The 27423-nt window shown below is 46.2% G+C and overlaps 2 protein-coding genes across 10 annotated transcripts in view; both read left to right on the top strand.

The window, feature by feature from the left end:
• The window catches only part of LOC121548160 (zinc finger protein 609), an 85897-nt gene extending 69691 nt beyond the window's left edge, over positions 1-16206 (top strand). The window contains 6 exon segments of the mRNA XM_041859506.2: positions 2917-3004; positions 7665-10053; positions 10266-10635; positions 10778-11140; positions 11377-11455; positions 14634-16206. Coding sequence (XP_041715440.2) covers positions 2917-3004; positions 7665-10053; positions 10266-10635; positions 10778-11140; positions 11377-11450 — 3284 coding nt within the window. The 3' untranslated portion in view covers positions 11451-11455; positions 14634-16206.
• A 3964-nt stretch (positions 16207-20170) lies between these two features.
• LOC121548157 (GRAM domain-containing protein 2A) overlaps positions 20171-27423 on the top strand; it is a 44906-nt gene continuing 37653 nt past the window's right edge. For 2 of the 9 annotated variants that reach the window (XM_041859500.2, XM_041859499.2), the window contains exon 1: positions 20173-20484. In XM_041859500.2, coding sequence (XP_041715434.1) covers positions 20366-20484 — 119 coding nt within the window. In that variant the 5' untranslated portion in view covers positions 20173-20365. Of the gene's footprint in view, positions 20485-24076; positions 24377-27423 lie in introns of those variants that run through there. The other 7 variants (XR_006657708.1, XM_041859498.2, XM_041859504.2 and 4 more) reach the window with 5 other exon arrangements.

The following is a 27423-nucleotide window of genomic DNA, read 5'->3' on the forward strand; positions in this document are numbered from 1 at the left end:
CAAGTCCAGAGACTACACAGAGAGATCACGTGCAAACAGGTCCAGAGACTACACAGAGAGATCACGCGCAAACAAGTCCACAGAATACACAGAGAGATCACGCGCAAACAAGTCCAGAGACTACACAGAGAGATCACGTGCAAACAAGTCCAGAGCCTACACAGAGAGATCACCCCTGTGAATAAACAGATAACAAGCTACAAAAACATTCTGGATTTCAGCCTTTGTCAGTTTGTAACTGCATTCTTAACTGTTGAAATAATCTGCTTAATTTGTTATGTCGTATGATGTCTTTGTTTGCTGATATTGGCATTGCGACATGGCTACAATAAACCCCTCTCCTAAACTGATTAGCTGTACAGTTTACATTTCAGTATTTCAATGACAATTTTTTTATTTTAATACGTATTAACACGCGCACACAAATTCTGCCAATATTGGAGCACAGCGCATACTCACTTAGTGAGCTAAAAGCTGACCAAATGCCAAAGACAACATAGATGTTGCTGTGTAAGATAGCTGTTCAGTTGCTTTTTCCTATTCAGCCAGGATTGGCTGGCAGTATCATTTTGCATTAGGGGAGAGAGGGAGAGAGGGAGGCCCAACTCAATGACCCGGCCATCACAATGCTTTCCAGTTTCCTGTAAACTTGTGTATAAATGCCTTATACACTCACAGAGGCAGTCCTGCAGCAGAAAGACAAACAACACCTGAACTGGGGAAGAGAAGCTGGAGGGGACGGGGGTCGACACAGGAAAGGGAGAGGGAGACAGAGCGGGGGAGAAAGAGACGTTTCCTGAGCTAATAAAATACGGGCAGGAATGGAAGCTGCCAGCCAGCATTCTTGTGCTATTAGACAAGTTACTTCACTGCAGACTCCAGTTTCTACTGCAGTGCTGAGATGGCATGCTGAGGTCACCGGGCGGGGCTGGGCTGGGTATGGGGTAATACATCTAGGCTGCTGTTAAACCGGGAGACTACTTGCTCTCGTCTGCAACCCTATGCTTTTTGGTAGGTGCTTTTATTATTGAATTTGTCTGAGAAAAAGAATGACTTTCCTTGCAAGTTATCACCTGTCATAAATCCTCATCAGCTTTAGATCAGTCTGTGTGTCGTATATTATGATCAGCCTTAAACAGTTACTGCATGTTTTTCTTTTATGCGTGGTCATTGAAGAAGAGCAACAAAGTTAGGGAGGGAAGTATAGCCTATACCTGTAAGGCAGACTTCCTAACCTATCAGTGTTGGTGTATCTTGTTATCCTCCAAACTGATCTGTGATTTCCACCACTGTGTGTGATCTAGGCCAGTCATCCCATTGGATGATCTCACCTCAAGCTAAACTTGGATTTAACATGCCAGGTCATATATCTCCTAGCCTGGCCATGCATGCCTAGAAATTCTACTAGTTCTGAATACTGCCAACTTAACGCCAGTCGGCCCCCACAGTCGGCCCCCTATTCGGCCCCACAGTCGGCCCCCTAGTCGGCCCCACAGTCGGCCCCCTAGTCGGCCCCCTAGTCGGCCCCACAGTCGGCCCCATACCAGCAAAGTGGAGGATATTCCTGTATCGGGTTCCAGCTTCTCTCTTGCGGCGCTGGCTGCTGATGCCCAGAACATCAGACATTCATTTAACAATATCTTTGCTCTGGCACTCCGCTAAGGGCTCCTAGCAGAATCATTAAGCTCGGCTGGATCGTTAAACCCGCAGGCTGAATATGAACTACAGAGCCATCACTAAAGCAAAGGCGTCATATGTTTTTTTTTTAGTCTGTTGCTTGGTAGCAAAGTTAAGATGGAGGACAGCAAATCATTTTACATACAAATAAGAAGGAACCCTCGGTGCTACCGAATAATGGAGAACTGACACATTATAATAGACCGCAGTAATGGAGAACTGACACATTATAATAGACAGCAGTAATGGAGAACTGACACATTATAATAGACAGCAGTAATGGAGAACTGACACATTATAATAGACAGCAGTAATGGAGAACTGACACATTATAATAGACAGCAGTAATGGAGAACTGACACATTATAATAGACAGCAGTAATGGAGAACTGACACATAATAGACAGCAGTAATGGAGAACTGACACATTATAATAGACAGCAGTAATGGAGAACTGACACGTTATAATAGACAGCAGTAATGGGGAACTGACACATTATAATAGACAGCAGTAATGGAGAACTGACACATTATAATAGACAGCAGTAATGGAGAACTGACACATTATAATAGACAGCAGTAATGGAGAACTGACACATTATAATAGACAGCAGTAATGGAGAACTGACACATTATAATAGACAGCAGTAATGGAGAACTGACACATTATAATAGACAGCAGTAATGGAGAACTGACACATTATAATAGACAGCAGTAATGGAGAACTGACACATTATAATAGACAGCAGTAATGGAGAACTGACACATTATAATAGACAGCAGTAATGGAGAACTGACACATTATAATAGACAGCAGTAATGGGGAACTGACACATTATAATAGACAGCAGTAATGGAGAACTGACACATTATAATAGACAGCAGTAATGGAGAACTGACACATTATAATAGACAGCAGTAATGGAGAACTGACACATTATAATAGACAGCAGTAATGGAGAACTGACACACATTATAATAGACAGCAGTAATGGAGAACTGACACATTATAATAGGGAGGCTGCTCTGAGAGTATGCCCAGGAACCCCTGTCTGATCTGTTGCAGTGGCCCCGGTTAGTTGAAGAATACAACGTGAGGTCATTCTTAATGATGGAGCAACCGTTCTATTCTGCCTTAGCCCTTTGGTGGTGTTGTGAGAGCATTAGTCCAGATGTATAGTAGTCTCGTGACTCTTGTCAATGAAAAATGAAGACTTTTTGGTGTTGTTTTCCCACAGGCATGCTGGTGGTGAATGTGACCTGGAGAAACAAGAGCTACGTCGGCACCCTGTTGGACTGTACTCGACACGATTGGGCACCTCCCAGGTAAGCACATCGCCACCATTTATTAGTTCTCTCCACTTTCATTCTAGACTGTTCATATTTTTAGGTACTTTGTCTCTTTTAAACATTCATTGGATTCAACTGAACATTTTGAAATCGGGTATCGGCGTTAGGCATACGGCTTCCGTATACTGAATTGTAATTGAAAAATGGTCGCTGGCCATAATCTTTCCACAGTACCATAAGTCATGTACTTAGTAGTGTTTGATGTCAAACAAGAGCATTACCAGGGGCCATCAAACATCAGATACTCAATTTAAAACAAATAATCTACCCTTCTAGCACTTGGTCTCTCACCTTTCCTCCGATATGAATCTGCCCATCTGCCATCTATATCACGCTAGCTGTTGGATGTCAGTCCTCACCTCCTGTCTCTAGGGGGGCAGCAGTGCTTGCCTATCCACTGTAGTCTTTATCTTGGGCTCGGTGATACGTTCTGCAAACTGCTGACGTCCCGAGAGGACGTGATAGAAATAGAATCGTCCACCAAGCCAGATTGCCGGATCCAATTATTGCGCTAATAGCTTTTCCCAACACTGTATCACATTCTCCAGTGCCGTGGTGGGACCAGAACGCCTATCAGCAGCATTGTCTCAGCACTGGCTCATTTTCTCATGCTCTTTAATTCCTGGAATCCCCATCTCATTGAACTACCGCAGAGAGTTTAGCTTAAATTTTTTGATAAGACCATACCACTCAAGCTCTGCACAGCCACATCCACCTTTAGTCAAAACGTCTCACTGTGTACTAGGAGACGTGGGAGAATGACAGTGTGTTCTATCACTTTTATCCTGCGACAGACTGGCTTTCAGAAATGCATTGTAGCTGGGCTTACTGTGACAGTTTGATTTGAAGGCTCTCAGCAAAGTAACAGCTCAACAAACTTTCAGGAAACCAAATCCACCTTCTCTCCAGCTCCACGATGAGTAATGAGTCTGTATTCCTCCATCTCCGTGGGCCTACGGATTTACTCTCATCCCCTGCTGCTGGTGAAATAGTTTGGAGTGGTTGGAGGGGGGAAGTTCTGAGTCATCCCGGGCACCGGTGTCTTTGTCACAGACTGTTAACCTTCACTGCTGGGATAATTACATTATTATCAAAGAGACATGGGGCCCAACTCTATTTTAGGGATGGGAATTATGCCACTTATTATTTGCCAGGCAGGTACACTACATGACCAAAGGTATGGGCATTAATATGGAGTTGGTCCCCTCTTTGCTACTATAACATCCTCCACTATTCGGGGAAGGCTTGCCACTAGATGTTGGAACATTGCTGTGGGGACTTGCTTCCATTCAGCCACGAGCATTAGTGAGGTCGGGCACTGATGTAGGGCGATTAGGTCTGGCTCGCAGTCGGCGTTCCAATTCATCCCAAAGGTGTTCGATGGGGTTAAGGTCAGGGCTCTGTGCAGGCCAGTCAAGTTCTTCCACACCGATCTCGACAAACCATTTCTGTATGGACCTCGCTTTGTGCACAGTGCATTGTCATTTTGAAACAGGAAAGGGCCTTCCCCAAACTGTTGCCACAAAGTTGGAAGCACAGAATTGTCTAGAATGTCATTGTACAGTCGTGGTCAAAAGTTTTGAGAATGACACAAGTATTGGTCTTCACAAAGTTTGCTGCTTCAGTGTTTTTAGATATGTTTTGTCATTTGTTACTATGGTATACTGAAGTATAATTACAAGCATTCCATACGTGTCAAAGGCTTTTATTGACAATTACATTACGTTTATGCAAAGAGTCAATATTTGCAGTGTTGACCCTTCTTTTTCAAAACCTCTGCAATCCGCCTTGGCATGCTGTCAATTAACTTCTGGGCCACATCCTGACTGATGGCAGCCCATTCTTGCATAATCAATGCTTGGAGTTTGTCAGAATTTGTGGGTTTCTGTTTGTCCACCCGCCTCTTGAGGATTGACCACAAGTTCTCAATGAGATTAAGGTCTGGGGAGTTTCCTGGCCATGGACCCAAAATGTTGATGTTTTGTTCCGCGAGCCACTTAGTTATCACTTTTGCCTTATGGCAAGGTGCTCCATCATGCTGTAAAAGGCATTGTTTGTCACCAAACTGTTCTTGGATGGTTGGGAGAAGTTGCTCTCGGAGGATGTGTTGGTACCATTCTTTATTCATGGCTGTGTTATTAGGCAAAATTGTGAGTGAGCCCACTCCCTTGGCTGAGAAGCAACCCCACACATGAATGGTCTCAGGATGCTTTACTGTTGACATGACACAGGACTGATGGTAGCGCTCACCTTGTCTTCTCCGGACAAGCTTTTTTCCGGATGCCCCAAACTATCGGAAAGGGGATTCATCAGAGAAAATGACTTTACCCCAGTCCTCAGCAGTCCAATCCCTGTACCTTTTGCATAATATGAGTCTGTCCCTGAAGTTTTTCCTGGAGAGAAGTGCCCTTCTTGACACCAGGGCCATCCTCCAAAAGTCTTCGCCTCACTGTGCGTGCAGATGCACTCACACCTGCCTGCTGCCATTCCTGAGCAAGCTCTGCACTGGTGGTGCCCCGATCCTGCAGCTGAATCAACTTTAGGAGACGGTCCTGGCGCTTGCTGGACTTTCTTGGGTGCCCTGAAGCCTTCTTCACAACAATTGAACCTCTCTCCTTGAAGTTCTTGATGATCCGATAAATGGTTGATTTAGGTGCAATCTTAGTAGCAGCAATATCCTTGCCAGTGAAGCCCTTTTTGTGATGACGGCACGTGTTTCCTTGCAGGTAACCATGGTTAACAGAGGAAGAACAATGATTTCAAGCACCACCCTCCTTTTAAAGCTTCCAGTCTGTTATTCTAACTCAATCAGCATGACAGAGTGATCTCCAGCCTTGTCCTCGTCAACACTCTCATCTGTGTTAAGGAGAGAATCACTGACATGATGTCAGCTGGTCCTTTTGTGGCAGGGCTGAAATGCAGTGGAGATATTTTGGGGGGGTTAAGTTCATTTTCATGGCAAAGAGGGACTTTGCAATTAATTGCAATTCATCTGATCACTCTTCATAACATTCTGGAGTATATGCAAAGGACGTTGGACTGTCAGATGGTGAACCGTGATTCATCACTCCAGAGAACGTGTTTCCACTGCTCCAGAGTCCAATGGCGGCGAGCTTTACACCACTCCAGCCGACGCTTGCCATTGTGCATGGTGATCTTAGGCTTGTGTGCGGCTGCACGGCCATGGAAACCCATTTCGTGAAGCTCCCAACGAACAGTTATTGTGCTGACGTTGCTTCCAGAGGCAGTTTGGAACTCTGTAGTGAGCGTTGCAACCTTTTTTACGCGCTTCAGCACTCGGCGGTCCCGTTCTGTGAGCTTGTGTGGCCTACCACTTCGCGGCTGAGCCGTTGTTGCTCCTAGACGTTTCTACTTCACAATAACAGCACTTACAGTTGACCGGGGCAGCTCTAGCTGGGCAGAAATTTGACAAACTGACTTGTTGGAAAGGTGGCATCCTATGATGGTGTCACGTTGAAAGTCACTGAGCTCTTCAGTTAGGCCATTCTACTGCCAATGTTTGTCTATGGAGATTACATGGCTGTGTGCTCGATTTTATATACCTGTCAGCAACGGGTGTGGCGGAAATAGCCAAAATCCACTAATTTGAAGGGGTGTCCACATACTTTCAAATATATAGTGTAGATGTTCACTCTTTCTTCTGCAACTAATGTTCACTCATTATTTGGTTAAAATAAAAAACAGAAAAGGAATTTCACCCTATATTTTTTGTGTAAGGCTTGATGTTACAGACCCAATTTAATGTTGTCTTATCTAGAAATGTAGAATTTGAGCATTACTTTGGAGCATATCATTAACCAGGTTTCCATCCAAACATTTAATGCGATTGAATTACCTGACGCATGAAAAAATTCACAACCGGGCTGATGGAAACAGGATGTGCCGGTACAATTTTATAAACGGCGACAGACTATTTGTTCACTCGACATGGTGGAGTCTTTTTGTGTCGGTAAAATTGATTATGCGAGAAATGGCGGTGGATACGCCTTTATGCGCAAATATTTATGTAATAACCATCATATCGAAATAAACGTATGTTGTGTGGTCCTCCCATTACGACTCGGGAAAGCATGCCGTTTATTAGGCTACAGATGAATTTAAAATGATGATGAACTTCACAGGGTGGTGAAAGTGCAAGGTGAAAAGGTTGATGCTCCTTTCCAATAAATATCAAGGGTCTTATTCTGATGACATGATGATCGATGCTTGGCTGCCGTTTTGACAAATACAAATAATAATCTCATAATGTAGGTAGCCGACCCACACTGTTGGGTAAAGTGCACGTGCCAAAGTCAGAGTGGGCACGCTCGCTATATAACCAACAGTTTTTGTGACAAAAGTTATTTTTATGTGCACTATGTCATCACGCACAGCCTTTTATCCGCAACAAGTCATTTTGATGGAAACGCATCTCTGGTGGTAAATGCGCATATTGTTTTATGGCGATCTTAAAATATTTTCATCAAAATCTGTTGCAAATTGGATGGAACCTAGCTATTTAGTGTAATTTTGTATTCTGCCTACATTTCTGTCAGTCAACCCTTTTTAAATGACATTTAGTTTTTGGCATGCATAATGTAATTTTGCTAACGTCTACGTCCTCTTGTCTGCTCAGGTTCTGTGAGTCCCCCACCAGTGACTTGGAGATGAGGAAGGGCCGGGGCAAGAGGATGAGACCCAACAGCAACACACCCGTCAACGAGAACAGCAACTCCTCGGACAACAAGGGCAGCGGCACCACCAAGACGCGTGCTGCCAACAACAACAACAGCAAGGGCCGGCGGGGCAGCCAGACGTCGTCAGAGCGCCGCACGCCGCCCAACAGCAACACAGAGGACGTCAAGGCCAGCCCCTCGTCAGCCAGCAAGCGCAAGTCCAAACCCGCCTCCGACATGGAGCCCAACTCCAGCTCTGAGGACACCAAAGGCAACAAGCGCATGCGCACCAACTCCAACAGCGGAGGAGGAGGGGTGCCTCCTCCAATCCTTCCCCCCGTCCCCTCTGTTAAAACTGAGCCCCAGCCCCCGACGCTCGACCGCAACTGCCCCTCGCCGGTCCTCATCGACTGCCCGCACCCCGGCTGCAACAAGAAGTACAAGCACATCAACGGACTCAAGTACCACCAGGCACGTGCCCACAACGACGACGAGGACATCAAGCTGGACCTGGATGGGGACAGTGAGTACGGGGAGGACTCCACGCTTCACCCTGAGCCGGGGAACTGCAACGGGGCCTCCAGCTCTCACAAAGGCTGCCTGTCTCCTGCACGGTCCGTCACCCCCAAAGGCAGGGGTTTTGACTGCCAGAGTCCGTCCCCTTCCCCGGGCAAGTTTAGTTCCAAACAGAGTAAAAAGAAGGGTGGTGACGCTGACCCTGAAGCAAGCGGCACGCCAATGGAAGGCTGCGACGACGCGCCCTGTCTCACCGACGAGGCCAGCAATGACGGCATGGAAAAGTCCAAGTCTCACAAAAAGTCCAAGACCGACAAACCTTCTCAGAAGAACATGAAGTCATCATCCCGGCCCGTACCCCCAGGGAGCTTAGCCTCCCAGCAGCTCTACTCCCTGCAGGCCTCCTCTTTCCCTGCAGGGGGGAACCCCAATGCCTCCTTAGGGATGCCCCCTATGATGCAGGGTGTCCCCAAAAGCCCCCAGATGAAGGGCGCCCAGCCCCCCAAACCCCCCGCCGCGATGGGAGACCCTGCCGCTCTGAACCCTGCTTCCGGTGCTTCAAAAGAGAAGAAGAAGAAGGAGAAGAAGAAGAAAGAGAGTGGGAAGGAGGCAGACAGTCCCAAGCCTCTGGGGAAAGGGGGGAAACCAGAGGAGGGCAAGAGCCCCTACTCTGAGTCCTCGGAGCCGGGCAAAGGAGACGGGCTCCTTAACGGTTCCTCGGACCCCCACCAGAGCCGTCTGGCAAGCATCAAGGCCGAGGCGGATAAGATCTACAGCTTCACCGACAACGCCCCCAGTCTGTCCATAGGGGTGGCCAGCCGGATAGACGGCACGGGAATGCCTCAGCCCCTCACGCCCCTCCACGTGGTCACCCAGAATGGTGGCGGAGCCGACAACTCCTCGGTCAAGACCAACAGCCCGGCGTACTCGGACATCTCAGACGCAGGGGAGGACGGCGAGGGCAGACTAGTGGAAGGGGTGAAGGTCAAGGTGGAGGACCAAGGCATCAGAGAAGGAGCCAAGAAAGCCCTGTTCCCCAACCAGACGCCCAACAAGGAGTCTCCGTACTACGCCGGCTACGAGGCCTACTACTCACCCAACTACACCTGCCCCAGCCCCGGTGCCGCCAACCCGGGCATGCCGCACAGCGAAAGTCCGGTGGTGAAAGTGAAGCGTGAGGACGACCAGGAGCATGTGGAGGACAAGGTCAAAGTGGAGCCTCACGAAGAGCGCAAACTCGAGATGAACGCCTCCAGTCAACAACAACATCATCATCAACAACAACAACAACAACAACAGCAGCAGCAGTCAGTCATTCAACAGCGCTCCAACATGTACATGCAGCCTCTCTACTACAACCAGTACGCCTACGTTCCCCCGTACGCCTACCACCCGGACCAGGCCTACCACAACCACCTGCTCAACACCAACCCGGCCTACCGGCAGCAGTACGAGGAGCGCCAGCGCCAGGTGCTCTCCGAGCAGCACCGGGCGGCAGTGGCGGAGAAGAAGAGCTCTGACGTGGCGGCCATGAAGGAACGCGAGGCCTCCATGAAGGAGGAGTGGAAGCAGAAGGCCTCTGGGCCACCCACTCTCTCAAAGGCGCCCAGCAAAACAGACAGCCTGGCCAACAAGACCCAACAGAACCAGGGTAAGACCAGAGACTCTCCCTCGGAGCCCTCCAAGGCCTCTGCCACAGGCCTGAAAGGAGAGGTATCCAAGTCCGAGGGGCTGAAGATGAAGCTGAGCGAAGGGGGGCACCATGGGAAGGAGGACTCCAAGCCAGGACTGGACACCAGAGCGGGGATAGAACAAGCCATGTGGTACAGACAGGTAAAAATAAAAAACTATTATATTTCATACTTGTATGTGTTCTTATATTCTATTATTTGTACATATTTTATGTGAATTAATGCAGTGTAATGTGGTGATTGACGTTAATTTTAGATCATGTTTAGATCACTTGTAGCCCTTCTAGAGAGTTGTGTAGTTGTTTGGGAGAGGAAGCCCTGAGTTAACTCCTTCCCACCTTCTGTCACCCCAAGCAGACCCAGCAGGAGGACGAGCTCCAGCAGCAACAACCACCGCGGTGGAAAGACGAGCGAGACAGAGAGCGAGAGCGGGACCGTAAAGGAAAGGATGACAGGCCCAGCAGGCCCAAGGAGAGTGGTGGTCCCAAAGAGGAGGATGGCGCTGGTCCCAAAGAGGGCACAGACCCCCGAACGTCTTCCACTGAGGACCACCGGGCCATGGGCAAAGACCCTCGCGCCAATGCCCACATGCAGTTCTCCTCGGCCCTGGCGCAGCATCAGGGATACATGCCCTACATGCATGGTTACCCTTATGGGCAGGGCTATGACCCCAGCCACCCCGGGTACAGAGGCATGCCCACGGTCATGATGCACAACTACCCAGGTAACCAGATCAACTATTGGTATAGAAAGGAACCACTTGGGGGAAAGCGCATTTGCCCAAAAAATCTCTATACACTATACAATGTTTTAAATATTAAGCCATAAATGGAATTAACACAATGACCTGTCCCCCCCCCTGTTAGGTTCCCCCTACCTGCCCGCAGGCTACCCGTTCTCACCTTACGGCGGCAAGATGGCCGGAGGTGAGGAGGAGGCGAGGGGAGGTGACAAGTCGCGCGCCAGCCCCACGGTGAGCAGCAAAGCGGTGGACTCCAAGGCCCTGGACATCCTGCAGCAGCACGCCAGCCAGTACAAGAGCAAGTCCCCCACAGTGGGCGACAAGCCGTCCCATGAGAGGGACAGGGGAGAGAGGACTGGCGGGGAGAGGGAACGAGAGAGGGACATGGAGCGGCCACGCTCCTCGCCCTCCCAGCGCATCATGCCCTCCCATCACCACCTGGGCTACCCGCTGCTCTCGGGCCAGTATGATCTGTCCTGCACCACAGGTCAGCCTCAGCCAATCACCACTCTCACTGTTATGACTGGCGGGGTTCTCAGAAACCCTGACTGATGTACTAACCCTGACTGATGTACCAACCCTGACTGATGTACCAACCCTGACTGATGTACCAACCCTGACTGATGTACCAACCCTGACTGATGTACCAACCCTGACTGATGTACCAACCCTGACTGATGTACCAACCCTGACTGATGTACATACATTTTCCACCTCGCACAGGTCTCTCGTCATCAGCTATTGTTGCCAGTCAGCAAGCCGCAGCCCCTTCCCTCTACCCCCCGGCGCGGAGATGAAAACGGTAAAGCCCCTAGACAGACAGACAGACAGACAATGGGGTCAGACAGACAGACAGACACTGGGGTCAGACAGACAGACAGACAGACAGACAGACACTGGGGTCAGACAGACAGACAGGCGCTGGGGTCAGATGTGGCCTTTTGGACAGAAAGCGTGGGAGGAAAAGATGTAGACATGCAGTACTTTGACAACCCATAGCTTCTATGCTTCATTGCATATGATAAATGATGCTTTCCTTCTTTACCATCGCACTGACTTAGTACTACTGTCCTGTATAACAGTCTGATACACAGCTCCCTGGGAAAATACTTAGTACTACTGTATAACAGTCTGATACACAGCTCCCTGGGAAAATACTTAGTACTACTGTCCTGTATAACAGTCTGATACACAGCTCCCTGGGAAAATACTTAGTACTACTGTCCTGTATAACAGTCTGATACACAGCTCTCTGGGAAAATACTTAGTACTACTGTCCTGTATAACAGTCTGATACACAGCTCCCTGGGAAAATACTTAGTACTACTGTCCTGTATAACAGTCTGATACACAGCTCTCTGGGAAAATACTTAGTACTACTGTATAACAGTCTGATACACAGCTCCCTGGGAAAATACTTAGTACTACTGTCCTGTATAACAGTCTGATACACAGCTCCCTGGGAAAATACTTAGTACTACTGTATAACAGTCTGATACACAGCTCCCTGGGAAAATACTTAGTACTACTGTATAACAGTCTGATACACAGCTCCCTGGGAAAATACTTAGTACTACTGTCCTGTATAACAGTCTGATACACAGCTCTCTGGGAAAATACTTAGTACTACTGTCCTGTATAACAGTCTGATACACAGCTCCCTGGGAAAATACTTAGTACTACTGTATAACAGTCTGATACACAGCTCTCTGGGAAAATACTTAGTACTACTGTCCTGTATAACAGTCTGATACACAGCTCCCTGGGAAAATACTTAGTACTACTGTCCTGTATAACAGTCTGATACACAGCTCCCTGGAAAAATACTTAGTACTACTGTATAACAGTCTGATACACAGCTCCCTGGGAAAATACTTAGTACTACTGTCCTGTATAACAGTCTGATACACAGCTCCCTGGGAAAATACTTAGTACTACTGTCCTGTATAACAGTCTGATACACAGCTCCCTGGGAAAATACTTAGTGCTACTGTCCTGTATAACAGTCTGATACACAGCTCCCTGGGAAAATACTTAGTACTACTGTCCTGTATAACAGTCTGATACACAGCTCCCTGGGAAAATACTTAGTACTACTGTCCTGTATAACAGTCTGATACACAGCTCCCTGGGAAAATACTTAGTACTACTGTCCTGTATAACAGTCTGATACACAGCTCTCTGGGAAAATACTTAGTACTACTGTCCTGTATAACAGTCTGATACACAGCTCCCTGGGAAAATACTTAGTACTACTGTATAACAGTCTGATACACAGCTCTCTGGGAAAATACTTAGTACTACTGTCCTGTATAACAGTCTGATACACAGCTCCCTGGGAAAATACTTAGTACTACTGTCCTGTATAACAGTCTGATACACAGCTCCCTGGAAAATACTTAGTACTACTGTATAACAGTCTGATACACAGCTCCCTGGGAAAATACTTAGTACTACTGTCCTGTATAACAGTCTGATACACAGCTCCCTGGGAAAATACTTAGTACTACTGTCCTGTATAACAGTCTGATACACAGCTCTCTGGGAAAATACTTAGTACTACTGTCCTGTATAACAGTCTGATACACAGCTCCCTGGGAAAATACTTAGTACTACTGTCCTGTATAACAGTCTGATACACAGCTCCCTGGGAAAATACTTAGTACTACTGTCCTGTATAACAGTCTGATACACAGCTCCCTGGGAAAATACTTAGTACTACTGTCCTGTATAACAGTCTGATACACAGCTCCCTGGGAAAATACTTAGTGCTACTGTCCTGTATAACAGTCTGATACACAGCTCCCTGGGAAAATACTTAGTACTACTGTATAACAGTCTGATACACAGCTCCCTGGGAAAATACTTAGTACTACTGTCCTGTATAACAGTCTGATACACAGCTCCCTGGGAAAATACTTAGTACTACTGTCCTGTATAACAGTCTGATACACAGCTCCCTGGGAAAATACTTAGTACTACTGTCCTGTATAACAGTCTGATACACAGCTCCCTGGGAAAATACTTAGTACTACTGTCCTGTATAACAGTCTGATACACAGCTCCCTGGGAAAATACGTAGTACTACTGTCCTGTATAACAGTCTGATACACAGCTCCCTGGGAAAATACTTAGTACTACTGTCCTGTATAACAGTCTGATACACAGCTCCCTGGGAAAATACTTAGTACTACTGTATAACAGTCTGATACACAGCTCTCTGGGAAAATACTTAGTACTACTGTATAACAGTCTGATACACAGCTCTCTGGGAAAATACTTAGTACTACTGTATAACAGTCTGATACACAGCTCCCTGGGAAAATACTTAGTACTACTGTATAACAGTCTGATACACAGCTCCCTGGGAAAATACTTAGTACTACTGTATAACAGTCTGATACACAGCTCCCTGGGAAAATACTTAGTACTACTGTATAACAGTCTGATACACAGCTCCCTGGGAATATACTTCGATATAGGCCAGACTGTGCTAGCTAGAAGCCTTTGTATGCAGCAGCACCAGCTCTTATGCCTTCAGTTCAGTTGTTCATCCTAATCAGGTAGGACAGCAGCAGAGCCCAGTGAATCACAGTGGTGATACTGTGGTAAAAGACGTGGTGTCCGCAGTGGGATCCACCGTGTTATCACAGGCTGCCCTGACCTCTAGTGGCAGAGCTCTGTTATCACAGGCTGCCCTGACCTCTAGTGGCAGAGCTCTGCCTTGTTTCTGGACCTCTGGACTTCTGTATTTTGCTCCTCAGCTTGCTATTCAAGTGTAAAATGTCACTCAAGTAGACATCACAGTGGTCAAAACAACTGCATTTAAATATTTTAGCGATTTTACATTTTGAACTAATATTGTAATTTACCATAGTAGTGATACTAATCATTATATTGGGTAATCTACATGTCTTGAACATGGTTTTGAACGTGAATTAAACCAACCGTTTTCTGTCTCTTTTGTGTCATTGCCACAGGGAGACGTGACCGGCACCTCACCACCCTGCAAAGATTCATGTGACTGGCTCACATGAGGAAGCCCTCGGCTCCGAGTCCATTTTAGACATCAGTTGAATGGTGTTTCTATATTTTTAGTTCTCTGCCTGAATGTCCGGCAGATTTTTATTCTTCTTCTCCTAGCAGCATCTCTCTTCCTCGGTTCCCTCCGGCCCCACCGTGGACTAGGACTGACCACACCCAAGGTTCAAAGCCATCACTCTCTGCCCACGTGCACCCCACCGCTGATATCTATCGGTCTTTGCACTGTTGATGAACAAACACATGCAAAAATAGACCAACTGACTGCCTGAAAAGCTGAAAAGGTGTTTTGACTGCTTAGTAATTTTTTTGTCCCTTGCAGAACGGGGCAGGGGGTTGGGTGGCTGGAGGGATGATGGGGGAGGGGTCAAACTAAAATAAAGACTGACAAAACTAAACAAGTGAATCATGTTGAAATGTTTGAACTTGCTGTCGTTGGCCTGTTGTACGCAATGTGCCAGTATATCCTGACTATTGTCATTAGTAGGTTTACTGTGTGTGGTGAGATGAAGCTTGAGGGGAGCTGCTCAACCTCTTCAGACTTCTATAGGTGTTGAAGGGTTTGTTTTCTCCTCCCTCAGACATTTGCTCACTTAACCACCTCTTGGTTCACTTTTCAGGGATAGACATAATTATTGTGTGAAGGGAACACATTCACCTCAATACAGTTCATGTTTTGTGTTTTCCTGACATTTGTATTGTTCATTTCACGGCATGAGTGACTTTTTTCAGTTAATTTGATTCCTCCCCACTTCCCAATCCATCCTTTTAATGTGTTTTTGATATGCCAGTCTTACTTCACTGAATCAACCAAACCACACGCATACCGTGGCTCAGTCTGATCAATATTGCACTGACTGATGGACAGTTGTAACCATGGTTTCTGTTCAGAAGTGTAGAGCTGTTTGTTACCTCAGAACACTGGGGATCATCTACTGAAGAGGTCGGCCATTTTCACCTGTCAGCCTACAGTACAGTACTGGTCCTTCAATCGGCACAGCAAATGGACCAGCTCGTTATCCTGTCAATTTCCATGGAGGAAGTATCAAACAACTGATTGCAGAGGAGGAGGAGGAGGAAGGATGCACAACGTAAAGTCAAGGCAGAACCAGGGAGGAGCGGCGCCCGACCATACAACACACAACCAACCACGCACATCTGGCTGCTAGCTCACAGAGCGACCCCATCCCGTCAGCAACACCACCTGTGTGGGCAGCGCTTCACTCCTACATATCCTTGCCTTAGGAACCCTTCCCTTGGTATTACAGTAGTGCAGCACTGAGCCAATGGGGGAGCCCCAGTTGATTCAACCAAGCCTGGCCAATGTCTGGCCCTCCTATCACTGGGTGGCCCCTCAGGTGACAACTGCCAGAGACTGTTACATGGTCACATTACAGCTGGGAGCCCCTCAGTAGAGGAACATCACCTGTCTTGACTCCCACTCCCCTCATTCAACCCCCTCTCTCCCACTCCCCTCATTCAACCCCCTCTCTGCCACTCCCCTCATTCAACCCCCTCTCTCCCACTCCCCTCATTCAACCCCCTCTCTCCCACTCCCCTCATTCAACCCCCTCTCTCCCACTCCCCTCATTCAACCCCCTCTCTCCCACTCCCCTCATTCAACCCCCTCTCTCCCACTCCCCTCATTCAACCCCCTCTCTGCCACTCACCTCATTCAACCCCCTCTCTCCCACTCACCTCATTCAACCCCCTCTCTCCCACTCCCCTCATTCAACCCCCTCTCTGCCACTCCCCTCATTCAACCCCCTCTCTCCCACTCACCTCATTCAACCCCCCTCTCTCCCACTCGCCTCATTCAACCCCCCTCTCTCCCACTCCCTCATTCAACCCCTCTCTCCCACTCACCTCATTCAACCCCCTCTCTCCCACTCCCCTCATTCAACCCCCTCTCTCCCACTCCCCTCATTCAACCCCCTCTCTGCCACTCCCCTCATTCAACCCCCTCTCTCCCACTCACCTCATTCAACCCCCTCTCTCCCACTCCCCTCATTCAACCCCCTCTCTCCCACTCCCTCATTCAACCCCCTCTCTCCCACTCACCTCATTCAACCCCCTCTCTCCCACTCCCCTCATTCAACCCCCTCTCTCCCACTCCCCTCATTCAACCCCCTCTCTGCCACTCCCCTCATTCAACCCCCTCTCTCCCACTCCCCTCATTCAACCCCCTCTCTCCCACTCACCTCATTCAACCCCCTCTCTCCCACTCCCCTCATTCAACCCCCTCTCTCCCACTCACCTCATTCAACCCCCTCTCTCCCACTCCCCTCATTCAACCCCCTCTCTGCCACTCCCCTCATTCAACCCCCTCTCTCCCACTCCCCTCATTCAACCCCCTCTCTCCCACTCACCTCATTCAACCCCCCTCTCTGCCACTCACCTCATTCAACCCCCTCTCTCCCACTCACCTCATTCAACCCCCTCTCTGCCACTCACCTCATTCAACCCCCTCTCTGCCACTCACCTCATTCAACCCCCTCTCTCCCACTCCCCTCATTCAACCCCCTCTCTCCCACTCCCCTCATTCAACCCCCTCTCTGCCACTCCCCTCATTCAACCCCCCTCTCCCACTCCCCTCATTCAACCCCCTCTCTGCCACTCCCCTCATTCAACCCCCTCTCTCCCACTCCCCTCATTCAACCCCCTCTCTCCCACTCACCTCATTCAACCCCCTCTCTGCCACTCACCTCATTCAACCCCCTCTCTCCCACTCACCTCATTCAACCCCCTCTCTGCCACTCACCTCATTCAACCCCCTCTCTGCCACTCACCTCATTCAACCCCCTCTTGCTTGCTCTCAAAAGATTAATTCTATCACTATGATGATTGGTATTAGTTAATGGGCTGCTGCTTTGGGATCTCTGAGAAACAAAGATATGTGTGATACAGTGACATTAGAAACCAGGGGACTCGCTGTGGAAACCAAGGCAAACTGCAGGGATCATAGCCTCTGCCTGGACCTAGGTTGGTCAAAGAATGGCAGGACAACCAGGCTGGGATAGGAGTGATGGGATGGAGGGTTCGAAGGTCCTCCTTGACTTGGAAGAGGAGGACATGAGGGGGGAGTGTAGTATCTATCAGACCAGTGGGGCAGTAGGGGTTTTGGAGATGAGGACGGGGTGTATATCAAAAGTTGTTTCAAAACAGTCACAGTGATCTTAGGTTGTTCTTAACCTGTTATTTATTCAAGAACCCTTTTTGAAGAAGAGCTAGGGATGCTGGATGAACTCTTGAGTTGAGAAGCTTCATTTAACCTTTTGTGTCCATTTAAGCCAGGAGCCATGCAAGTATACCTCTGGTGTGGTATAGCACTTAAAACACAACACAATGTCCTCCCCTGCAAAAAGACTCATTTACATTTACGTCATTTAGCAGACGCTCTTATCCAGAGCCACTTACACATTGGTGCATTCACCTTATAGCCAGCTCCTTTCCTATTCACACAAAGTAGTCGCTGTACAGTGTATAGAAAAGGCTTCATACGGTGCGTGAGACGGAGTCGGTGAGAGTGAAGCTAAACCAGTCATTAAAAGTGAAAGATGTATATTTTATTTTTTATATTTTCAGGGAGAGGTACTTCCGCCATACAAACAAGGCTTGTTGACGGTCAGGCCTGTAAGAAACAAAAGTTGAATGTTCCAGAAGTCAACATACTGCTGGCCAGAACATTATCACGATTGTCAGGTAGCTTCTTAGTTTTTTGTTTTTTACAGTATTGAAGAACATGTATACACCTCTATCTCACTAACTTGAAACTGCAAGCTTGGTGATGAATCCCCTGGTAAAGGACTAGGACAGTTAACATATTAGTCTCATTGTGTTGCTAGTTTCTTGTCCACGAGTGTCAGCGTTCTTAAATTGAACGGTGTTCTGACCTGTATATCTGAATGTGACCGTGTTTGAGATGTCCTGTACAGCTAATATCTAATAGAAATATAGGCCGCTGTGATGTTGTCTGACGCGTCAGTGGAGTGTAATTTCTACATGTCACTAGCAGGTGGTGTAAGAACCGCTTTCCACTACACTGGAGGAAGAGACTAGTGCATCGCTCCAGAGGACAGGGATTTAGACTTGGTAGTAGGTTGAATAAGAATCATATTGCCTTGGGGGTATGATAAAGCCACACAAGCGAGTACTTGCTATCCAGCCACTTAAAGGAAAAAGCTCTTGATTCTGTGTTATTTTTGGAAGGACTTCCTTTCTTTGTTAGCTACTCTTTGATTGAGTTGTTTTTTGTTTCTCCAGAAAGGCAGTTGCTTCAGTCATCTCAATTGGTGCTTATAAAAACATCCTTTATCCCTTGGGAACAAAGACACTCTTTCCGACATCTTAAATGACCAGAGCATGTCTCGTCTCCCTCCTCACCTCCCTCACGGGCCTCTCTCTCTCTCGAAACCCTCAAAGTATCAGTCACTGGTACTTGTAAGGATGTTTACAACGGTTTTCATTTCTATGGTTGAAGCCTGTCTCCTGTGGTCTCACCCCTTCCATCCCTCTCCTCCTCCTCCATCCTCCCCTTCAGGACTTTATGGAAAGTGTGCATTACCACCACAGTTCTTTTTTTTTTTATACAATACTGTAATTTGCCTTTGTACATTTGGGCGAAAAATAAATCTTTTTATAAGACAATCATATCTGTTATATCTGAGTGTCTTGCTTCATTCTGACATGTCATTATCAGGGGTTGGAAGTGGGACAGCTAAATAATAGCTATTGCATATGTTGCGAAATTATTTTGTTTATCAAATGCGTGTCAATGCTTCTTCTTCATTAAGTTGAATGTCAATACTCAACAGACTTCCGTTAATATGATCAAATACATGAAGATATGATACTACAGTGTGTTGACTTGGCACGGTTTCTCAACAGCTGGTTACAGGACCAGCACTGGCCCCTGGGATGTTGCTGATTGGTCCCTTACAGGGATGTATTAAAGCAATGAGCTCAAATAACCACTAGAGGGTTATCTTCCCAAATAATTGAGAAGTAGGTATTATGCAAATTATCCATATAGAATGTCATAATACGCACCAGTAACAAAAGCCTCCATTGACCTAAACAATTTACATAAACTTACCTCAATGTGAAATTCAAGGCTTTCTAAAAGTTTGAGGCTTAGTACAAAGAACATTTTGAGAACATTTTCATTGTCTATCCCCACTTCATCCATACTTCAATGCACCTTTCACCTTTTGGTAAACCTTTCAAATGTGTAGTTTGTCTTAATGGCTGCTGAACCAGCCCAGCCAACAGTTAGGACATTTTCCTAAATGCCCCCAAGTGCCTTCTGCCCATCCAGGGTGCTCCGCGTGCAACAACGTGATGATTCTGCTGTAACAGCGGGGGAGAGATTATGCAAGGATGATTTTGTTCAGTGTAAATGTGAAATCTGATTATCCCCTGTGTTCCCAGTGGCGGAGGGAGAGCGTAAGGTCCGGGGGGAGGTGGGTGAGAGGGGTTAGCTAGAGGAGAGAGGGTGTTGAGGGGGTGGAGATGTGCTGAGGCAATGGCTTTTACAGCAGGCGCCTGGGAGTAGGAGGAGCAGGGTAGAGACTCACTGGCAGGGACAACGCGGGACGGCACGGTAGTACGCAGCGGAAGCTCCTCTTGCTCTGCGACGACGAGGGTGCGGCAGCCGACAGCGCAGGGGTTAATGGGATGCACTATCTACGCAGCCAGCCCTGAGGCCCTGCCAGGCGAAGAGGCCACAGGCCGGGACCACCGACACCACCACCGACCCCATGTTCCCTGCAACCAGAAGATAGCAGCCAGGTCAGTCAGCCCCGTTACCTGCACTGTCAGTCAGCCCTGTTACCTGTTTACTTTATTTGGTGAGGAAATACTTGGGTCGGTTTCTCTGACCCAGATTAAGATCATTCCTGGTCTAAAAAGCACTTTTGATGGAGATTCTCCATTGAACCCAGTAGTAGCCGTATTTTGGGTTGGAGAAACTGTCCTGTACAGTCCACAGACATATGGAACAACGGCGGGATTTCCCCTCCTGTGGAGGTATGTGTTATGACTTCCCTGAACTGAGATGCAACTTCTCTTTACTTGATGTCACTTTTCCCCTGAACCTCAGAGCTGTGGAATATCCACCTTCTATACTCCTACTAGCAAAGAAGGTCTATGCTAGTCTCTTCTCTACAAGTATTAGTATGCTCACAGCACACAGGCAGGTGTTGTGTATTCACGGTGTAAGCCGTGCCTGTCCTCTACGTTGACTTTATTCACCCCTGACGTTGTTCCATGATTAATAGAGCTCAAGGGTGTGTGTGTGCATCAGTGGCAACAGAAAGGTCAAAGGATATCAGAGACTCAGCTCATGTTTCATGTTAGTCAGTTAGCCTATACAGTGGGGGAAAAAAGTATTTAGTCAGCCACCAATTGTGCAAGTTCTCCCACTTAAAAAGATGAGAGAGGCCTGTAATTTTCATGATAGGTACACATCAACTATGACAGACAAATTGAGAAAAAAAATTCCAGAAAATCACATTGTAGGATTTTTAATGAATTTATTTGCAAATTATGGTGGAAAATAAGTATTTGGTCACCTACAAACATGCAAGATTTATGGCTCTCACAGACCTGTAACTTCTTCTTTAAGAGGCTCCTCTGTCCTCCACTCGTTACCTGTATTAATGGCACCTGTTTGAACTTGTTATCAGTATAAAAGACACCTGTCCACAACCTCAAACAGTCACACTCCAAACTCCACTATGGCCAAGACCAAAGAGCTGTCAAAGGACACCAGAAACAAAATTGTAGACCTGCACCAGGCTGGGAAGACTGAATCTGCAATAGGTAAGCAGCTTGGTTTGAAGAAATCAACTGTGGGAGCAATTATTAGGAAATGGAAGACATACAAGACCACTGATAATCTCCCTCGATCTGGGAGCTCCACGCAAGATCTCACCCCGTGGGGTCAAAATGATCACAAGAACGGTGAGCAAAAATCCCAGAACCACACAGGGGGACCTAGTGAATGACCTGCAGAGAGCTGGGACCAAAGTAACAAAGCCTACCATCAGTAACACACTACGCCGCCAGGGACTCAAATCCTGCAGTGCCAGACGTGTCCCCCTGCTTAAGCCAGTACATGTCCAGGCCCGTCTGAAGTTTGCTAGAGTGCATTTGGATGATCCAGAAGAGGATTGGGAGAATGTCATATGGTCAGATGAAACCAAAATAGAACCTTTTGGTAAAAACTCAACTTGTCGTGTTTGGAGGACAAAGAATGCTGAGTTGCATCCAAAGAACACCATACCTACTGTGAAGCATGGGGGTGTAAACATCATGCTTTGGGGCTGTTTTTCTGCAAAGGGACCAGGACGACTGATCCGTGTAAAGGAAAGAATGAATGGGGCCATGTATCGTGAGATTTTGAGTGAAAACCTCCTTCCATCAGCAAGGGCATTGAAGATGAAACGTGGCTGGGTCTTTCAGCATGACAATGATCCCAAACACACCGCCCGGGCAACGAAGGAGTGGCTTCGTAAGAAGCATTTCAAGGTCCTGGAGTGGCCTAGCCAGTCTCCAGATCTCAACCCCATAGAAAATCTTTGGAGGGAGTTGTTAGTCCGTGTTGCCCAGCGACAGCCACAAAACATCACTGCTCTAGAGGAAATCTGCATGGAGGAATGGGCCAAAATACCAGCAACAGTGTGTGAAAACCTTGTGAAGACTTACATAAAACGTTTGACCTGTGTCATTGCCAACAAAGGGTATATAACAAAGTATTGAGAAACTTTTGTTATTGACCAAATACTTATTTTCCACCATAATTTGCAAATAAATTCATAAAAAATCCTACAATGTGATTTTCTGGATTTTTTTTTCTCATTTTGTCTGTCATAGTTGATGTGTACCTATGATGAAAATTACAGGCCTCATCTTTTTAAGTGGGAGAACTTGCACAATTGGTGGCTGACTAAATACTTTTTTCCCCCACTGTAATTGGTTTAGGAAAACAGAGACTCAGCTCATGTTTTATGTTAGTCAGTTAGCCTATAAGCATTGGTAGGAGTCAATTGGATAGAAGGAATACAGTAACAGTATGAAAGCGGTCCAGTGCAGGAAATAATATTAGCAGGATGGAAAGTAAAATACAGTGGGGAAAAAAAGTATTTAGTCAGCCACCAATTGTGCAAGTTCTCCCACTTAAAAAGATGAGAGAGGCCTGTAATTTTCATCATAGGTACACGTCAACTATGACAGACAAATTGAGAAAAGAAATTCCAGAAAATCACATTGTAGGATTTTTTATGAATTTATTTGCAAATTATGGTGGAAAATAAGTATTTGGTCACCTACAAACAAGCAAGATTTCTGGCTTTCACAGACCTGTAACTTATTCATTAAGAGGCTCCTCTGTCCTCCACTCGTTCCCTGTATTAATGGCACCTGTTTGAACTTGTTATCAGTATAAAGAGACACCTGTCCACAACTTCAAACAGTCACACTCCAAACTCCACTATGGCCAAGACCAAAGAGCTGTCAAAGGACAGCCCCAGAAACATCACTGCTCTAGAGGAGATCTGCAGTGGAGGAATGGGCCAAAATACCAGCAACAGTGTGTGAAAACCTTGTGAAGACTTACAGAAAACGTTTGACCTGTGTCATTGCCAACAAAGGGTATATAACAAAGTATTGAGAAACTTTTGATATTGACCAAATACTTATTTTCCACCATAATTTGCAAATAAATTCATTAAAAATCCTACAATGTGATTTTCTGGAATATTTTTTCTCATTTTGTCTGTCATAGTTGACGTGTACCTATGATGAAAATTACAGGCCTCTCTCATCTTTTTAAGTGGGAGAACTTGCACAATTGGTGGCTGACTAAATACTTTTTTTCCCCACTGTAATGTCATGGTAGTGATGGTATGGAGTTCCTAAGAGGATGGAATTGCTATTAGCGGGATTTTCAGCACCGGTGATCTTTGCACAGTGCCCTCCCTGCAGGAGCTAGATAACACCAATATGCAGTGTTATTCAAAATAACGTTTTTTAACAGACTGTTACAAACCAAATACAGTTATATTTGGGGGCCTTAGGCCTACTCAGGAAACTTATCTGGCATTTTATTGATTTATAATTGATTGAACTCATACATGGATTTATCAGTTGTTTTGCCATTATTGAAGTTGATTTACTTTACTTGAAAAGGCTACTGTAGGTGGCCTAATGTGCTTTGCTTACACCACTCATTAGGGTTAAAAGGTGCAGTTACGTTCTGCCTTGGAATATAAGGTTTAAATTGCATTCGGTTTTATTATTATGATCAGTACAACCGAGCGTAATCGCACGATTAGGTTACTTTAAATCCGTTGATCAAAGCTTTACCAAGCCATGCATGACACGGTGGTGGTGTATTCTCAACCCACCTCACGGATTCCCTGCGCAACAAGTTGACACACAGCCAGTGTTTCTTGTCTCGCAGCATGCCTCTTTGCCTCGAATTGTGTCATTTTTCGCAATTCACTTTCTCTTTTCACATGGACATTTCGCTATAGCTACTTTGCGACATGTGAAGCTGTGGCTGGTACCAACTCAACCTTGCGGAGGACATGACCGTTACCTTGGATGAATAAAATAAGACGACTAACCTACCTGTGCAGCGGTACGTTGGCGGAAGGTTGTTCGTTAAGGCAAAGATTGCGTAAGTCTCATCACTAGAGTTTGTCGTCTATTTTTTTATTGACAGTTGTTGTCAAAAGCATAACAAGTTGTTGATAATGAATGTAGGCACTAATGTACGTACCTCATAGGTATGAAGTAGGGCAGCCTGTATATGCAGGTTATTAGCCTAGTTTCTAAATCAATTGGAGCAGTCCCGCCAATAACCTCAAATGATTGTATACCTTGGTTTTACTTTATCACAGCCTACAGGCTTATAACTGTATCAAAAAAAATATCACATTTATTTTATGTATCACATTTTAGCCTCTATACTTTCTATATTTAGTCCTCAAGGAGTGACAATCCTACAACATATTTGTTTCAGAAAATTATTTGAAGCTCTCATTTGTTGACAAAGGGACAACACAACTGTAAACAATGTAGGTACAGAATGCTACTTGTTTTACAAAAAGTTTTTTGGTTATAATAAGGGTAGACAGTTATACTAATGCCATTTGCGTATTTGAGTCATATTCTTCAAAAACCAAGGGTTATATTTAATTAGTTCTGGAAATCTTAGACTGGGTGGCTTTAAATCTATCTAAGCGTCAGTGACGACATGTCTACGCTTGTTTACTGTAGACAGTAGCCTGCCTAATCAGAGCCATTTGAAGGGGCACAGTGATGTCACCCTCTACACTCACGTTTGCTTGGAAGGAGCCCTCATTATAGCTCTTTGAAATTCATTTCAAATAGCTTTTATTTATTTATTTTCTGTAAGGGAACTTTATGTGTGGTGACGAATGGTACATACAAGACACAACAACACAGAACACAAAAACATGTAGGCTACGGTATAAATGCAAGCAGACGTGTCAAACAAAACATGTTGCAAATGATCTGGCCTTGCAATACAAGCACATGCTGTCTGATTCTGTAGAGTAGCTATTCAACTCACAAACAGGATATTGACCAACCTCTACTCATATTGTCATCATGTTTATCTTGTGAGAGAACAGGTCCAGAGAACAGGTCCATGGTGCCTGCATAGTCTACAGTCTCCACTTGTAGTGTAGCAGCGTGGATACATTATCTCACAGGCCAAAGTCCTCCTTTGTGTTATGGTTTCATAGACAGCTACCAGCATCACAATTTGCCTGATCTTAGTCCATATGTACAGGTATAAATATGGACTAGCCCTCGTGACCAATAAGAATGGAGTCTGTAGCCATATCGGGGACTAGGCCATATCAGGACCACAATATGACAACCCAGCTTCAGCCAATTATGCAAAGCATGCCGTTTTCAGATGCAGGTGGCAGCTACAGTACTAGGGCCCCTATTAAATCACACTCCACTTCCTCCCTTATCATGACTAAGCACAACCGTGTAATTAATAGGCCACCTGACTGCAGGTGTTCAGCTTGAACGAGCCCATTGGTTTGCACTGCTGTGGTGAACCATGAGAGAGGAGAAATGCCCCCTGAGGTTAAATGATAACTACCCCTGAAGGTAATGGGTCATGAGTATCATCCCTTTGGTTACTCTGAAAGACAAAACACGAAGTATGACCCGGGATGACTTATGGTTGATCACGTTCTGTGTTCTTCTTAATACATGCTCTTATGGATCATTAATTGCCCATGGTTTGGCTAAGACATCAATTTGTCCAACATTGCTGACTCTTGTAAGCGTCAGCTGTTCTGGAATAGGATAGCCGAGATTGATAATGATCCTCGTTGAGGCCAGCCTCTCTCAGCCCCGTCTGACCCTGAGGTAAACTGACACCACCAGACACTACCTGTGATCAAGAGGGAGCAGCACATCATAGCCTCTCCAGGTGTGAGGGGAGACCGAGAAGGAGAGAGACTTTGAGGCATAGGTTACCGCTAACTGCTTATGGATTTTATTGGTCACAATTAACATATCAGAAGATGGATGATATGAATGGCTTCATCATCAATGAAAGATGACATGATCTGTATGTATCATTATACTGTATCATGTAATTAGCTATCATGATATACTGTATATAGAGGTTGTTGTGTTGTTTTGGCTGATTGCAACTTCTACCTGGAGCGTCATTGACGTTAACAGCCTATAACCTCCGATATATTAGATTGTGTCCATGACTCAGACCTGTTTGTTTGCTTTCCCCCGTCACTCTAGAGAAGACGAGGGAGGAGACGGGAGGTGAAGGAGAAATGGTGTGGTGCCCCTTTAACAGTAGAGGTCCTAGAAACTGCAGCTAGCTTAACTAGATTACAGTTAATTAGATTGGAGGATGTCTTGTGATGGCTCTGTAGATGTGCCCTAATCAGCAGGAGGTGGAGAGGGAAGAAGGCTCACGTTTAACATTCATATATGGACAATGGTGTGGCCTATGTCACTGTTATAAGCCAAGTCAGAGTGAGAGTACTCAGGACAAGGAGCCAAGAGGTCAGTTTGGATTCCTATTCCACAGGTCATGTGTTCTTGTAAGTATTCCGACTAGTAAACGTCTCAGATCAACATTGCTCGATGTCTCAACCACACAAACCATTTTTTAGTTTGGATAACTTGGTGCCATTTTCGTGTTGTTGTTTCTGGTCATTCTGTTATAACCAAAGTTGACATTGACAAGAACTTCCCATAGCTTGTTGGCTACCAATTCTTGAAACAACGTTTTCAGGTTGTTTTTGTGTGTTTTGTTGCCATGACAGCTGCATTCACAGAACACACAGAGACTCAGTCTGCACTCTGCAACTTAAGGGAAAGTGCTCACCCCACTGTTCATTCAGACCAAGTGTGCACAACTCCGGTCCTCCAGTTCTGCTGTCCTGATGAGTTTCTGTTTGTCCAATTTGAAAACAACAAGTCACACGAAGACGAGACAAAATGTCCCTTGGTCTTCCGACTGTTCAGGGAAGGGAGGGTTTAACAGGGTATTATGGGTAAACAATGTCCACGCCAACGGGCCGTAGAATTTGGTGACATTTTCTGGAAATGATGATACCCAGCCTGAAGTTGCTCCCTCTCGGCCAGTGAAGGTTATAGGAATATTAAAGATGTCTTTAGGTCAAGAGGGATTTAAGATGCCCTCAGTTA

The sequence above is a fragment of the Coregonus clupeaformis genome, chromosome 32 (assembly GCF_020615455.1).
Source record: "Coregonus clupeaformis isolate EN_2021a chromosome 32, ASM2061545v1, whole genome shotgun sequence".
NCBI lineage: Eukaryota > Metazoa > Chordata > Actinopteri > Salmoniformes > Salmonidae > Coregonus > Coregonus clupeaformis.